Here is a 16,912-nt window from a genome sequence, read left to right on the forward strand (position 1 = left end):
ACCGGGTTCCTCTGTCCATGGAATTCTCCAGGCAAGAATACTGGAGTGGGTAGCAGTTCCCTCCTCCAGGAGATCGTCCCAACCTAGGGATCGAATCCAGGACTCGTGATTGTAGGTGGATTCTTTACCATCTAATTCACAATTGTCATTTTTTCAGAAAGTTTTTATTGATATGAACATTCATCATCAAAATATTTACTGAAAACCTACTATACATTAACCAAAATATTTAACAGATATTTAGCTAAGTAAACCACTTTTTTTAACGTACAAAAGGAGCCCATGTGGAGGGTGGGGGGAAACAAGAGGGATCCAGACACGGGAACAAATAGCTCAGTTGTAAACACTGTTAGTGTAGTGAACTGTATTCTAATACTCCATATATTATTCTTCAATCATTGGTACCCAAAAGAATCAATAGAATAATATGGAAGTTAGATTTTAATAAACGTGCTTTTAAAAATATACAATGAAGTAATTTGGGAATGACATTGTATTCAAAATTATTATACGTTGAATCTACCTTCTTTAAATCTTCATCTTGTCTCTTATGTTTGGCTTATTTTTAACTTTGCTTTGTCCTTTTTCCTCCTTCTAAAGTTGCAAAAAGGAATTTTCCCTTGTCAGATTTCTATGCAACCTTTATTATCTATTATATTTTTGCATTGCTTCATTATTATTAAACCATCTAAAATTAGTTCACAAACTTTACTTTTCAAGATGCCTCAGAAGACAAATTAACTTCACTGTCTTCTAAAAACACAACAAAAAGTGTCTCATTTTTAACTTTTATGCAATAAGAAATAAAATTTCTACATATATATACTATAGAGCATTACACAGAACAAAGAACTATGTGTATGCATTATACAGTCTGTATAGTACAGACAAAAATATCTCAACAGGTGCCACACAAGGACAACTGGCTTTGCAGTAGGTTGATATAAGAAGAGAATATCATGATATAAGATGCGTCATTTTTGGTTTAACCTTCAATTCAGTTCAGTTCAGTTACTCAGTTGTGCCCATCTCTTTGCAACCCCGTGGACTGCAGCAAGCCAGGCTTCCCTGTCAATCACCAACTCCTGGAGTTTACCCAAACCCATATCCATCGAGTCAGTGATGTCATCCAACCATCTCATCCTATGTCAGGCCCTTCCCCTCCCATCTTCAATCTTTCCCAACATCGGGGTCTTTCCAAACGAGTCAGTTCTTCACATCAGGTGGCCAAAGTATTGGACTTTCAGCTTCAGCATCAGTCATTGCAATACATATTCAGGACTGATTTCCTTCAGGATGGACTGGTTGGATCTCCTTGCAGTCCAAGGGACTCTCAAGAGTCTATTCCAAGACTGCAGTTCAAAAGCATCAACTCTTCAGTGCTCAGCTTTCTTCACAGTCCAACTCTCACATCCATACATGACCACTGGAAAAACCATAGCCTTGACCAGATGGACCTTTGTTGGCAAAGTAATGTCTCTGCTTTTGAATATGCTCTCTAGGTTGGTCATAACTTTCCTTCCAAGGAGTAAGCGTCTTTTAATTTCATGGCTGCAATCACCATCTGCAGTGATTTTGGAGCCCCCCCAAAAATAAAGTCAGCCACTGTTTCCACTGTTTCCCCATCTATTTCCCATTAAGTGATGGGGCCAGTTGCCATGATCTTCATTTTCTGAATGTTGAGCTTTAAGCCGACTTTTTCACTCTCCTCTGTCACTTTCATCAAGAGGCTTTTGAGTTCCTCTTCACTTTCTGCCATAAGAGTGGTGTCATCTGCATATCTGAGGTTATTGATATTTCTCCCAGCAATCTTGATTCCAGCTTGTGCTTCTTCCAGCCCAGCGTTTCCTATGATGTACTCTGCATATAAGTTAAATAAGCAGCATGACGATATACAGCCTTAACGTACTCCTTTTCCTATTTGGAACCAGTCTGTTGTTCCATGTCCAGTTCTAACTGTTGCTTCCTGACCTGCATATAGGTTTCTCAGGAGGCAGGTCAGGTGGTCTGGTATTCCCATCTCTTTCAGAATTTTCCACAGTTTATTGTGATCCACACAGTCAAAGGCTTTGGCATAGTCAATAAAGCAGAAATAGATGCTTTTCTGGAACTCTCTTGCTTTTTCCATGATCCAGCGGATATTGGCAATTTGATATCTGGTTCCTCTGCCTTTTCTAAAATCAGCTTGAACATCTGGAAATTCACGGTTCACGTATTGCTGAAGCCTGGCTTGAAGAATTTTGAGCATTACTTTACTAGCGTGTGAGAAGAGTGCAATTGTGCCATAGTTTGAGAAGTGCGCCAGGCTGTGATGGCGCAGGAGCAGCGGAGAGGAGCTACCCCAGGTCCGAGGTCAGGGGCGGCGGCCAAGAGGAGCTACCCCATGTCCAAGAAGCGGCGGCTGCATGGGTGCAAGGGGCAGAGAGGAGCTACTCCATGTTCAAGGTCAGGAGGGGCGCCCATGAGGAGATACCCCTCATCCAAGGTAAGGAGCAGTGGCTGTGCTTTGCTGGAGCAGCCGCGAAGAGATACCCCACGTCCAGGGTAAGAGAAACCCAAGTAAGATGGTAGGTGTTGCGAGAGGGCATCAGAGAGCAGACACACTGAAACCATAATCACAGAAAACTAACCAATCTGATCACATGGACCACAGGCTTGTCTAACTCAATGAAACTAAGCAAAGACTTAGTTATTAATATAAAGTCAACATATGCTCCAAAGATTTTATATAGAAACTAATCTACGTTCTTTAAATGGTAAAAACTGTATTTTTAAGGAAATCACCTCCTTCATGAAATTTCTAAAGAGATGTGGATGCAGTCATAAAAAGACAATTGTGCCATTGTCCAATATCGATTTTGAATAAAGCAGTGTTTCCCCAAGCTTAGTTCTTAGGAATGACTCATTGTATCTTTCATGTCTTTACACAGGCGACATTGGGACTGTTCAGAAGAGAAATCTAGTAAATTATTTAGAGGGTAGATGCTTACTAGGTGAAACTAGAATCCTTCAAACAGAAAGATCTTTGCTAACACACCCACGAGCTGTGATCCCCTGGGATACCACCCAGGGACCATAGTTATGATCCCTGTTCACATATCACAGTTATGATACCACTGTCATAACACTCATCTATAGCAGTGTTTTGCTGGCATTCTAGTAGAACAGGACACAGCTAGGACTTCCCAAACGTTCCTAAGTATAAAACAATAATAAGCCCATCAACAAAAATTTTACAAAGAATAACATCTCCACATATCACTCACATTTATGATCTTTGACGTAGAGCTTTTTGAAAATACAGCCAAAGTCTAGCAGTAAATTTCCTGAGATTGTTTCATTATATAGCTATGGGGTTAAATGACATGGATTGGTAAAGCCCTCGTGTAAGGGAGGACCCTGATGAAATCTTATTTCTGTCAGCAGCTAGCAGGAACACTGGACTGTGTTAACAAACTGCTCTGTGCCTCATACTTCTCATCTGAAATTGCAGGCTAATATTACTACTCATCTAATATGGTGAAAATTAAAGGGAAAGGGCTAATATATTAAGTTTTTATACACATTGCTAACATTATTAATGTTATTCAAAATGGAAAAATGTTCAGAGACATTTCTGAAATTTTTATTGGGGTATTATTTTAATTTAAATGTTTAACATTTTAACTAAGATTATAAGTTTCCATGAACTATAGAAGAATATTGCTTTTGAGGAAGAAACTTACATAAGGGATAATGCCTCTTGAAAAAAATATTTATTTTATTTTTCCAGAGAAATATGATTCTGAGAACTTGATAAAACTATCTGTACTGTTACCTAAGTGCTGACAAACAGATGCCATTGAATGATTTCATCATACGATGACAAGTTCAGTTCAGTTCAGTCGCTCAGTCGTGTCCGACTCTTTGCGACCCCATGAATCGCAGCACGCCAGGCCTCCCTGTCCATCACAAACTCCTGGAGTTCACTCAGACTCACGTCCATCGAGTCAGTGATGCCATCCAGCCATCTCATCCTCTGTCGTACCCTTCTCCTCCTGCCCCCAATCCCTCCCAGCATCAGAGTCTTTTCCAATGAGTCAACTCTTCACATGAGGTGGCCAAAGTACTGGAGTTTCAGCTTTAGCATCATTCCTTCCAAAGAAATCCCAGGGCTGATCTCCTTTAGAATGGACTGGTTGGATCTCCTTGTAGTCCAAGGGACTCTCAAGAGTCATTTCCAACACCACAGTTCAAAAGCATCAAATCTTTGGTGCTCAGCCTTCTTCACAGTCCAACTGTCATATCCATACATGACCACAGGAAAAACCATAGCCTTGACTAGACGAACCTTTGTTGGTAAAGTAATGTCTCTGCTTTTGAATATGCTATCTAGGTTGGTCATAACTTTCCTTCCAAGGAGTAAGCGTCTTTTAATTTCATGGCTGCAGTCACCATCTGCAGTGATTTGGGAGCCCAAAAAAATAAAGTCTGACACTGTTTCCACTGTTTCCCCATCTATTTCACATGAAGTGATGGGACCAGATGCCATGATCTTCGTTTTCTGAATGTTGAGCTTTAAGCCAACTTTTTCACTCTCCACTTTCACTTTCATCAAGAGGCTTTTGAGTTCCTCTTCACTTTCTGCCATAAGGGTGGTGTCATCTGCATATCTGAGGTTATTGATATTTCTCCTGGCAATCTTGATTCCAGCTTGTGTTTCTTCCAGCCCAGCCTTTCTCATGATGTACTCTGCATAGAAGTTAAATAAGCAGTGTGACAATATACAGCCTTAACGTACTCCTTTTCCTATTTGGAACCAGTCTGTTGTTCTATGTCCAGTTCTAACTGTTGCTTCCTGACCTGCATACAGATTTCTCAAGAGGCAGATCAGGTGGTCTGGTATTCCCATCTCTTTCAGAATTTTCCACAGGTGATTGTGATCCTCACAGTCAAAGGCTTTGGCATAGTCAATAAAGCAGAAATAGATGTTTTTCTGGAACTCTCTTGCTTTTTCCATGATCCAGCTGATGTTGGCAATTTGATCTCTGGTTCCTCTGCCTTTTCTAAAACCAGCTTGAACATCTGGAAGTTCACAGTTCACATATTGCTGAAGCCTGGTTTGGAGAATTTTGAGCATTACTTTACTAGAGTGTGAGATGAGTGCAATTGTGTGGTAGTTTGAGCATTCTTTGGCATTGCCTTTCTTTGGGATTGGAATGAAAATGGACCTTTTCCAGTCCTGTGGCCACTGCTGAGTTTTCCAAATTTGCTGGCATATTGAGTGCAGCACTTTCACAGCATCATCTTTCAGGGTTTAGAATAGCTCAACTGGAATTCCATCACCTCCACTAGCTTTGTTCGTAGTGATGCTTTCTAAGGCCCACTTGACTTCACATTCCAGGATGTCTGCCTTTAGGTCAGTGATCACACCATCATGATTATATGGGTCATGAAGATCTTTTTTGTACAGTTCTGTGTATTCTTGCCATCTCTTCTTAATATCTTCTGTTTCTGTTAGGTCCATACCATTTCTGTCCTTTATCGAGCCCATCTTTGCATGAAATGATCCCTTGGTATCTCTGATTTTCTTGAAGAGATCTCTAGTCTTTCCCATTCTGTTGTTTTCCTCTATTTCTTTGCATTGATCACTGAGGGAAGGCCTTCTTATCTCTTCTTGCTATTCTTTGGAACTCTGCATTCAGATGCTTATATCTTTCCTTTTCTCCTTTGCTTTTTGCTTCTCTTCTTTTCACAGCTATTTGTAAGGCCTCCCCAGACAGTCATTTTGCTTTTTTGCATTTCTTTTCCATGGGGATGGTCTTGATCCCTGTCTCCTGTACAATGTCATGAACCTCAGTCCATAGTTCATCAGGCACTCTATCTATCAGATCTGGGCCCTTAAATCTATTTCTCACTTCCACTGTATAATCATAAGGGATTTGATTTAGATCATACCTGAATGGTCTAGTGGTTTTCCCTACTTTCTTCAATTTAAGTCTGAATTTGGCAATAAGGAGTTCAAGCTCTAGTCTAAATAATCCCATTTGGTAAATTAAAATAAATTACTTAAAAATCTATACCATCTGGGAAAATATTCATTACAGTATATCTATAATAGTAAAACTAAATCATAAGTGACCAAATAATACATATTGGCTCAATGTCATTTATAGCTGTGAGCCTTGATAATATTATGAAAACTAACAATAAGAAAAAAAGTTCAGTGATCTAACACTAATGATATTTAGCAATATAAAAATATGTATTTAGAACATCAAGAAAGAAATATGTACTATGTCACTACAATGGTAAAATTATGAGTAAATCATTGTCTTGACACTTTAATGAATGCTACTAAAATAGTGTTCCTAACAATAGAAATATTGGTAAAATTATAGAACTATTAGAACTATTCTGTAATTGAACTTGCAAGAATTTAAACGAGAGATAGAATGCCATACAAATAGGAAGTGGATTTCTTACATTCTCTGATATTTTTTAAAAATAAATTTATTTTATTTATTTATTTTTTAGGTTTTTTTAAGCTTTATTTAAATAACCTCCAGTGAGAACAGAGTGGGCCAAATACCACCCCTTCCTTTTAATATCTGACCAAGACAGAGTAAGCATAGCCTGCCGGGCACTCGTGTGAGGGCTGGGAACCTCTCAGTGAAGGCGGCCGCGACCTCGGCCCCCGGCCAGCGGCTGGGGAAGCACACACTGTTGAGCGAGGGTTCTTGATGGTCTCATCGACAGACACGATGAGGTACGCAGCCTCGGAGGCGGCAGTCGGGGCGTTGATCCGCACCATCGCTGGCTGCCACACAGAGGCCTCAAAGTTGTCAGCAATGTCCTCAGTGTTGCTGTCCACCCCGTACCACATGCCACGCTGGGCGTGCCAAGCCCAGAGCTTGTTGAGGATGTTTGTGGCATCAAAGCCAGCATTGTCACAGAGCTGGCGTGGAACAATTTCCAAGGCCTTGGCATAGGCCCCAACCAGGAGCTGCTGTTTTCCTGGAATGGTTCTTGAGTAATCTCGCAGGTACTTGGAGAGCTCCGTCTCGATGGCGCTACCACCAGCCACCACTGAATCATTCTCGATGGCCCTCCTGACAATCATGATGGCATCGTGCAGGGACTGCTCTGTCTCCTCCATAAATTGCTCTGCACCACCATGGAGGATGATAGTGCATGTCTTGGCCTTGGGGCAGCCAGTGAAGAAATTGTACCTTTCGCCTCTGATCTGAGTCTCTTCAAAGACCTGGCAGCGGCCCAGAACATCTGATGACAGCGCGTTCACAGTGGTCTGGATGGAGCCTGCACAAGCCATCACTGTCCTCTTCAGATCCTCCTCTGGCACCCGGCCAGCACAGAACATGTTGCTGACAAAAATAAATTTAATTGTCATAATTCAAACAGTGTCATATAATTTTTTTAAACTTCTTTATATTTTTAGGTCAATTAATTATTGGCAGAAACATCTTTTTGTCAGTCTCCGAGCCATTAGAGTTAAGGAGATAGAAAGGAATGATAGTGATTCTCTTGACTTCTGTTGATTTACCCCTGTTGAAGCAGACAGAATTTTCTTTTAGGTATTAAAAAAAAAAAAAAAAAGACTGATTCACAACAAACAAACACTCATACTCTCTCAAAATAAAGTCCAATAAAAGCAATAAAACAAACCACATAAGCCACTATGAACCAAGGAAGACCCATATCCTTGTTGCTGATTTCTTTTTTTTCTTTCATCTTTGTCCTTTTGTGAGGATATAGCTTTCTGGGTACAAAATTTAGTCTTTATTTTCAAGTGATTTCCTGTTAATTGAAGGAATCATTCAAAATCAAGTTGTTTTATTTTTTTTCTGTACTACACTTACACAGGGAATAATTTCAGGGGAGTGTTGGAGCTGGCTTGTACTGACTTGCTAGAGTCAAATACTAAATTTTCAGGAATTTTGAAAACTGATTGTTAAAGCATTGGTGGCTGAAACTAGCTGTTGTGAGAGAATTTCCACCACAGTTCCCAGATGGTTATGAATCCACCTACCAGTCCAGGAGATGCAGGTTCAATCCCTGGGTTGAGAAGATCCCCTTGAGTAGGATCCACTTTAGTATTCTTGCCTGGAAAATTCCATGGACAGCAGAGCCAGGAGGGCTACAGTCCATAAGGTCACAAACAGTCAAACACAACTCAGCATGCACACACATAAACAGTCATCAAACCTACCAATCAGAACCTTGTTTTTCCCCCTTCTGGTGGCCTTTAGACATTTACCAGTACTGCATTGGCTAGAATTTGCTTCCATATAAGATTTTTATGAGTGTATCATTTAACTGGATCCATCCTATGTATGAAAAACTCCATCAAGCACATCCCTGGAGTGGAGTCGGCACAGAGAGTGGTCTGCACTCCAACCTACCAACAACACTGCACAGTGTGGCTACTTTCTTCCCCATGAAAATACTGACTTCCTGGAAGGAACATTCTTCCCTGGAAATTTCTTTACAGTAATTGTGAGCTTTCTGCAGAGATGAAGAAATAATGAAATATAAGAAATTATTGTGACAAAATTAAAGTAGGGCTATCTGTTAGCCTAACCATCAAAAATCTATCCACCTTGCTTCTACAACACATATTCAGTAAAAATTATTTTTCTTGAGGATGCCAATGACATCTTGCATTACCAAAAAATACCTTCTAAATATCCAGAGAAAGAAGAAATCATGTTAAAGGCCATTTTACTATTTTCTGCATTTTATTTTATATTTTCACAAATCATTTATCCATAGATAGCATGATATATATTAAAATTTTATTAATCACAGATAATTGGTTATATTGGATAAAGGAAAATTTATTCTTTCAACACATACAATTATAAATTACTACCTAGAAAAATGAAGATAATGATAGTTTTCCTGTCTTTATTTTTGTTACAAGATGATGTGAGAATAATAAATTATGCTTGAGCCTTCTTTGGTGTAATATTGCCTTTCAAAGGTAATGATTTCCACCAGGTAAGTAGTAGAAGTGACTAAACTGAATTCAACACTTTCTTAATTCCTGGAAAAAGTTATAAACTAATACACACACACCACTCAGGAGCTGGTAATATGTGTTACTTGTTAGCAAGACTATTTTAGGACTGCTGCTGCTAAGTTGCTTCAGTTGTGCCCAACTCTGTGCAATCCCATAGATGGCAGCCCACCAGGCTCCCCCATCTCTGGGATTCTCCAGGCAAGAACACTGGAGTGGGTTGCCATTTCCTTCTCCAATGCATGAAAGTGAAAATGAAGTCACTCAGTCGTGTCTGACCCTCAGCGACCCCATGGACTGCAGCCTTCCAGGCTCCTCCATCCATGGGATTTTCCAGGCAAGAGTACTGGAGTGGGGTGCCATTGCCTTAGATCACATAAAATGTTAAGATTTATCTTCCCATCAGTTTGTGGTAGGAGTCACTTAATTTGATTGTAAAATAGAGTCAGATCAGATCAGATCAGTTGCTCAGTTGTGTCCGACTCTCTGCGACCCCATGAATTGCAACACGCCAGGCCTCCCTGTCCATCACCAACTCCCAGAGTTTACTCAGACTCACGTCCATTGAGTCAGTGATGCCATCCAGCCATCTCATCCTCTGTCGTCCCCTTCTCCTCCTGCCCCCAGTCCCTCCCAGCATCCGAGTCTTTTCCAATGAGTCAACTCTTCGCATCAGGTGGCCAAATACTGGAGTTTCAGCTTCAGCATCAGTCCTTCCAAAGAAATCCCAGGGTTAATCTCCTTCAGAATGGACCGGTTGGATCTCCTTGCAGTCCAAGGGACTCTCAAGAGTCTTCTCCAGCACCACAGTTCAAAAGCATCAATTCTTCGGTGCTCAGCCTTCTTCACAGTCCAACTCTCACATCCATACATGACCACAGGAAAAACCATAGCCTTGACTAGACGAACCTTTGTTGGCAAAGTAATGTCTCTGCTTTTGAATATGCTAAGGTACTTGAATCCCCAAGTAATAAATACTTATAAAGGCCTGGCAATCCCTTACAAGAAAGTATTAAGAATTATTTATTTTGTCATGGCAAAGTATATTCTGTAACTGGTGTAGCTAAACAAAAAACCATGAGCATTTTATTGTTATTATTTATTCACCTAAAAATACATGAGATTACAAAGAATCATTTTCTCACCACTGAAGTTATAACTCTGGTTTTATAAAAGGATCAGTGTAACAGTAGCAGTCTCAGCTTAAATTCTACTATAATTTTTGACTAAGATTTAAAAAAAGCAGCCCCTGATATTTGTGAAATGATCTGACTCTCACAGCTAAACTGTGTTGATAGAGATTTTAAATGAAAGAGGTTTAAAATGTCTAAAGATATAAAACGAACAATTGAACCATAAGACAGAAGTGGGAGATAATGAAAGGACCAACTAAAAATCCTGAAAGTAAAAATATAGTCATTGAAACAAAAATGACAACAGATAGCTTGTAGATAGACCACACATAGTTAAAGAGAGGAGTAGGGTCTAAATTAGGTTGATAGGAAGAAATTACCAGAATGCCACACATTCTGGTAGAATATGATATATGAAAAGATATATAGATATCTTTCCATAGATATATGAAAAGATATATAGATATCTTTCCATAGATATATGAAAAGATATTAAAAATGTCCATCAGCAGATGAATGGGATAAAAAAGCTGTGGTACATATACACAATGGAGTATTACTCAGCCATTAAAAAGAATACATTTGTAGGTCTGATGAGGTCTTTACAACCTCCAGACAGTCTTTGGAATATATAACTTCATTGTTAACACTAGCAAGTGGGTACTCTTTCTGCCCCCTTCTGATGCCTATGTCAGAAGCTTTCTCTATGTCTTTTATGCTTTAATAAAACTTTATTACACAAAAGCTCTAAGCGATCAAGCGATCAATCCAGGGTCTCTGGCCCCGGATTGAATTCTTCTCCTCCGGGGGCCAAGAATCCTGGTGTATTCGCATGATTCAACAACCTTTCAAGTTGATTTTTGTGAAGGCTGTCAGGGTCCTAGTGTGGCTTTAATTTTATATTTCTCTTATGAAAAATGCTATTAAGCTTTTTTTCCCACTTATTTCACATTTGTATATTTACTTTTATGGAATATTTATTCAAGTCTTTTGCCCAGCTTATTTGGGTTGTTTGTGTGTTTTGTTAATTTGTAAGGGTTCTTTATATACTCATTCCCCACCCCCCCCCCCACCCCACCCCGCCCCCACGGATTTCCAGTGTTTCAGCACCATTTGTTGAAAAAACTTTTCTCATTGAATTGACTTGGTTGATACCTAGTAAAAATGAGTAAAAAATGAGTTGGTTCTATATGTATGAATCTATTACTGAGCTCTCTATTTTGTTTCATTGATCTATTTGTCTGATGTCAATACTGCCTTGTTTTGATTAAAGTGGCTTTTTAGTGAGTCTTTAATTCAGGTAGTGTAAATATTTCAACTTTTCTTCCTTTTTTTTGAGATTGTTTATTTTGGTCATTGTAGGACTTTTGCTTTTCATATACATTTTAGAATCAACTTGTTAGCTAGAATTTTGACTGGGATAGCTTTTTGTTTATATATCAACTTGAAGGTATGGATACCTGACTCTATTGCCTTTTGGATCCATGAACTTAGTGTTTATCTCCACATAATCAGATTGAGAAAATTTCATTTGTCTTCAGTTTCCCCCTTTTTTCTATTAAGAATTGGTGTTAAATTTTGTCAAATATCTTTTCTCATCTATTTATCATCACATGATTTTTCTCTCTTATTCTGTGAATGTGTTAATGAAATTAATTGACTGTTAAACTGATATTAATGCCTGCATTTCTGGGATAAACTTCAGTTGGTCATGAAAAAAAAAAAAGAATACATTTGAATCAGTTCTAATGAGGTGGATGAAACTGGAGCCTATTATACAGAGTGAAGTAAGCCAGAAAGAAAAACACCAATACAGTATCAGTTCAGTTCAGTTCAGTCGTTCAGTCGTGTCCGACTCTCTGCGACCCCATGAATCGCAGCACACCAGGCCTCCCTGTCCATCACCAACTCCCAGAGTTCACCCACACTCACGTCCATCGAGTCAGTGATGCCATCCAGCCATCTCATCCTCTGTCGTCCCCTTCTCCTCCTGCCCCCAATCCCTCCCAGCATCAGAGTCTTTTCCAATGAGTCAACTCTTCACATGAGGTGGCCAAAGTACTGGAGTTTCAGCTTTAGCATCATTCCTTCCAAAGAAATCCCAGGGCTGATATCCTTCAGAATGGACCAATACAGTATACTAATGCATATATATGGAATTTAGAAAGATGGTAATGATAACCCTGTATGCAAGACAGCAAAAGAGACACAGATGTATAGAACAGTCTTTTGGACTGTGTGGGAGAGGGAGAGGGTGGGATGATTTAGGAGAATGGCATTGAAACATGGATAATATCATATAAGAAACGAATCACCAGTTCAGGTTCGATGCAGGATACAGGATGCTTGGGGCTGGTGCACTGGGATGACCCAGAGGGATGGTATGGGGAGGGAGGTGGGAGGGGGGTTCAGGATGGGGAACACGTGTGCACCTGTGGTGGATTCATGTTGATGTATGGCAAAACCAATACAATATTGTAAATTGGCCTTCAATTAAAATAAATAAATTTAAAAATAAATAAAATCATAAAAATTTTGAATATTAGAAAAATATTAAATAAAAAACCCTTAATATTTCTCTAAAAGAAATTTCAAATAAAATAAAATAGTATTTGAGAATTTTTCAGAACTGAACAAAAATATGACTCAAGTTGGAAAAAGAATGTATATTATCTCACTTCACTCTCACAACTATTTGAATTGAGAATTATTTCTGGTGAAGATAAATAAGTTGGTTAAATCCATTCAGTGACCAGGAGTGGACTGGTCACCAGGGTTTCCAGACTCTGTTCCCTCTCTTGGGCATCTACCCCCAGATCAATGCCTCCTGGTGCCCTGGATCTAGTTAGAAGACTCTCCACCTTCATGACTATCTGTTTTCTATGGATAGATCAAATAAACTCTAGAGACAGTGTTTGAAAAGATAGACAAGACTGAGCATCCATCTAGGCAAATAAAAAGCCAACAGCATAAACAAAACCATTTCACTAAAGAGTAATTAAGTGCTAAAATTTTAGCTAGAAAAGGGTCCATATGGGGCAATACTAGGTTGTTTGAATTTGACTTTGTACAAGGACATGAACTACTTCCTCACCATGTCATAAACTCCAGGAGTCAAAGTCATGTCTTCTTCATTTTGTTTTCACTACAGCATCAATAAAGTACCACACAAAGGAGATACCCTTCTTAGATGTGTGATGAGTTTGAGAACTAGAGCACCGAAATTTAGGGAATGGAAACAGAAAAGGGAGCCAAAGAAGAAGATAGAAGATTTCAAAGAGATAGAAGGATAATATAGCATTGGGGAAGTTAAAAGAAAGTCTAAAAAAGAAATAGTATTCAATGCCCAATGTCTACGAGAGGAAAAAAATGATCAAAGATCTCTAAAAGACTTTTAAGTGTAGTAACCAAGAGATAGAAAATGAACTCTGTATATTTACCATCAAGTAAAAGGAGGGAAACCAGGTACAATACATAATATCTGTCTGCTACAAATTTACAGTCCCACTAGGAAGATAAGAAATAATCAAATGCAGTAAGAGTTATAAGTCCAATTTCTACAATTTCAATTTCTTTGTTGTTTATGTAAAATTAACTCTACTAACTTACAAAAACAAACAGAAAAATAAGAATCTAATTTAGAAAATAGTTTGAAATAGTTGAAGATAATCAACACTAGAAAAATGGAATGTTATAAGCAGTTCATATTGTATATTATAGTTAACTAAAATAGTAAACTTTTACTATTACATAATCTTCTTAGATTTGAAAATGCATAACCTTAGAATCTACTTATTACCTGAAAAATAGAAATAACACCCACAGTGTTCATTTTAGAAATAGCATTTTTCTCTCCTTAAAGAAGAATAAACTTAAGGAGAGTGTTATTGCTTATTATCTTAGAAGTTTGGATTTTAGAGCACATGCCCCTTAAAAAATATTTTTTTTTCTCTAAGACTTATAGGAAAGTTACTTTTTCCTTTTTTTGAAAGACAGAATCGGGCTTTGCTCATAATATTATCATTCCAATTTATTCCTTGCAAAATTAACATTGAAGAGTTTTATATACCGGGAATAGGAAATGGCAACCCACTCCAGTATTCTTGCCTGCAAATTCCATGGACAGAGGAGCATGGCAGGCTACAGTTCATGGGGGTCACAAAAGAGTCAGACACAACTGAGCAACTGAGCACACACATACACAGTTTTATACACAGTTGACCCTTGAGCAATATGAGTTTGAACTGCATGTGACCACATATGCATAAATTTTATTTAAAAGTAAATACTACAGTACAACACATTCTGAGGTTGGTTGAACTATTAGAGGTGGAACCACAGAAACAGAGAAACCATGGATATGGAGAGGCAACTGTAAAGATAGGCAGAGTTTTGATTGTGGGAAGGATCCCCAGCACTAATCCATGCATTTCTCAAGGGTCAAGTGTATTTGTAAATATAAGGTATACACACAGCATGCAAACCCGCCTAGGCTCAGTCCACAGCGAGTAGGAAGAACTTACCTTCTGAGGCCAGAGTAAGAAAACACTAAGTAGTCTGCCAACCTTTTCAATCTGGGCCAAGACAGAAAAGCAAACCAAGAAATATGTATAATTGACATTAGTGAGAAAGTTTCTAATTAACTTCGCAGCAAGGCCCACGAGTTCCATCAGCAAAAGCTTCTTACTAATTAAATGCTTACCCTGCCCCATGCTTTCTTCCTTTAAAATCAAAACTCTCAAGAGAGGAACAGCTGACAGCTACATTTAAATCCAATAGAACAACAGAAAATGAATCAGCTTGCTTTTACAGAGAAAAGTAACTGCAATCTAATGTTTACAAATATATCAAATGATCAACTGACTTTATTCTGAATTTTTCACTTCCCTCAATTAAGGTTTTTGTTTTGATGTTATTATTTTTTTTTTCCTTTTTAAACCAAAGTTGTCATGTTAAATAGAGACTTGTGAGGATCAAAAACTTCAAATTTGTGTAGAACCTGGTCTTAGCTGTAATCGTAGGGCATCAGTCGGTCAGCAGCTACTAGAAACACTTTCCCAATATGTATGTATGCGTGGGCTTCACAATCCCCAGTGTCATTCTGTTACAGATCCCTGGGTCAGAACCACTTGTGTAAATTAGTTAGCAACTACCCGCATGGCTGATAAATATATCAATGAGTCCATCAACAACTTGGTTAACTGTTTGGATTCTCAAAAACTTACTTTTTCATGTGAATACTATGGATTAGATGTCAGGGTATATCTTCACCCCTTCTCTGGAACTGCTGTGTTTCACCCACATTTTCACAGTCTCCAGTCATTTCCATGTTAAAAACAAAAAGGGATCCTGAATCCTACTGGTTCCTCCAGCTATCCTTCTCTCTCTCTCTTTCATTTTTCCTTTGCCGCAAGTCTTCAGAAGGTTGCCTGTCCCTATTTTTCTTTTTTTTTTTCTTTTTTAAAATTGTTATTTTAATTGGAGGCTAATTACTTTACAATATTGTAGTGGTTTTTGCCATATATTAATATGAATCACCCATGGGTATGCATGTGTTCCCCATCCTGAACCCCCCTCCCACCTCCCTCCCCGTCCCATCCCTCAGGGTCAACCCAATGCACCAGCCCTGAGCACCCTGTCTCATGCATCGAACCTGGACTGGCGATCTGTGTATGTGAATACGATAATATACATGTTTCAATGCTATTCTCTCAAATCATCTGTTCCTATTTTTCACTCCTCAAGACATTTAAAAATGGTCTCTGACTTCATAGCTTCAGCATTTACCAACATTTGTTCATTCTCTTTGAGGATCTTGGGCTTCCCTGGTGGCGGCTCAGTGGTAAAGAATCTGCTTGCAATGTAGGAGAAAATGCAAGAGATTCAGGTTTGATCCCTGGGTTGGGAAGATCCCCTGGAGGAGGGCATAGCAACCCACTCCAGGACTCTTAAGGCCTGGAGAATCCGATTGATAGAGGAGCCTGGCAGTCTGCAGTCCATAGAGTGGCAGAGAGTCAGACACAACTGAAGCAACTTAGCACAAGTGCATAGAGGATCTGAGGGTGGCCAAGTGGAAAATTCAAAGATAATACAGAAGGCGATGCAGTGAGTGCTAGTTACTGCATTTAGGGCAGCCCTTTCTATGGAGCAGGATCTAGGGTTTGAGAGGCTAGTTTGGTAACAAGGAAACAGGTGCATAGAAAGACCTGTTGGTATAAACCTCTATAATATTTCTAATTACTTTGCTGATTTTTTTCTCTTCTAGGTCCCAGGTATTGGTCACATGTTGTTTTAAGCTTGATGGAGTTATCCCAGCATTGACAAAGAATACTTGAACTAAAATGAGGCCCTGTAGAGTGACAGCTCTTTCTTTGTCTGCGTACTGATATTTAGTGCCCAAAGAGACAACCTTTGTTCCACCATTGATTTTTATTTCAGAAGACAGAGAGCAAATTTAAGCTATGAGGGAAGGGAGTGTGGACAGAGTCAGAGGCTGAATCCTTTTAGGAAAGATTTGAACACACAGCTAAACACCTGGAAAGGGCAGAAATAATAACAAAGATAAACTCTATTTCAATATACAAAAAAATTCCTTCATGTTGGGTTGAAGACAATTTGCTAACTGGAACTATAAATCTACCTCACCTGTTGATGTTCTATGACTCCAGAAAATTCTTTCTCTACTTTGTGAGCCAGTTTCTACACATATAGGAAAGCAATAAGATTAACTCTGTCCTTCTAGAGTAGTTGGAAAGCTAAA

General features: G+C 38.9%; 1 protein-coding gene across 2 annotated transcripts in view; it reads right to left on the reverse strand.

Annotated features, from left to right (window-relative positions):
* Positions 1-6,519: 6,519 nt before the first annotated feature.
* LOC102401271 (T-complex protein 1 subunit eta-like) overlaps positions 6,520-16,912 on the reverse strand; it is a 42,230-nt gene continuing 31,837 nt past the window's right edge. The window contains exons 2-3 of one of the 2 annotated variants that reach the window (XM_044934437.2): positions 14,676-14,726; positions 6,520-7,364 (exon numbers count right to left, since the gene is read on the reverse strand). In XM_044934437.2, coding sequence (XP_044790372.2) covers positions 6,584-7,360 — 777 coding nt within the window. In that variant the 5' untranslated portion in view covers positions 7,361-7,364; positions 14,676-14,726 and the 3' untranslated portion in view covers positions 6,520-6,583. The remainder of the gene's footprint in view (positions 7,365-14,675; positions 14,727-16,912) is intronic. The other variant, XM_044934438.2, reaches the window with a different exon arrangement.

This window comes from Bubalus bubalis, chromosome 22, assembly GCF_019923935.1.
Source record: "Bubalus bubalis isolate 160015118507 breed Murrah chromosome 22, NDDB_SH_1, whole genome shotgun sequence".
Classification (NCBI taxonomy): Eukaryota; Metazoa; Chordata; class Mammalia; order Artiodactyla; family Bovidae; genus Bubalus; species Bubalus bubalis.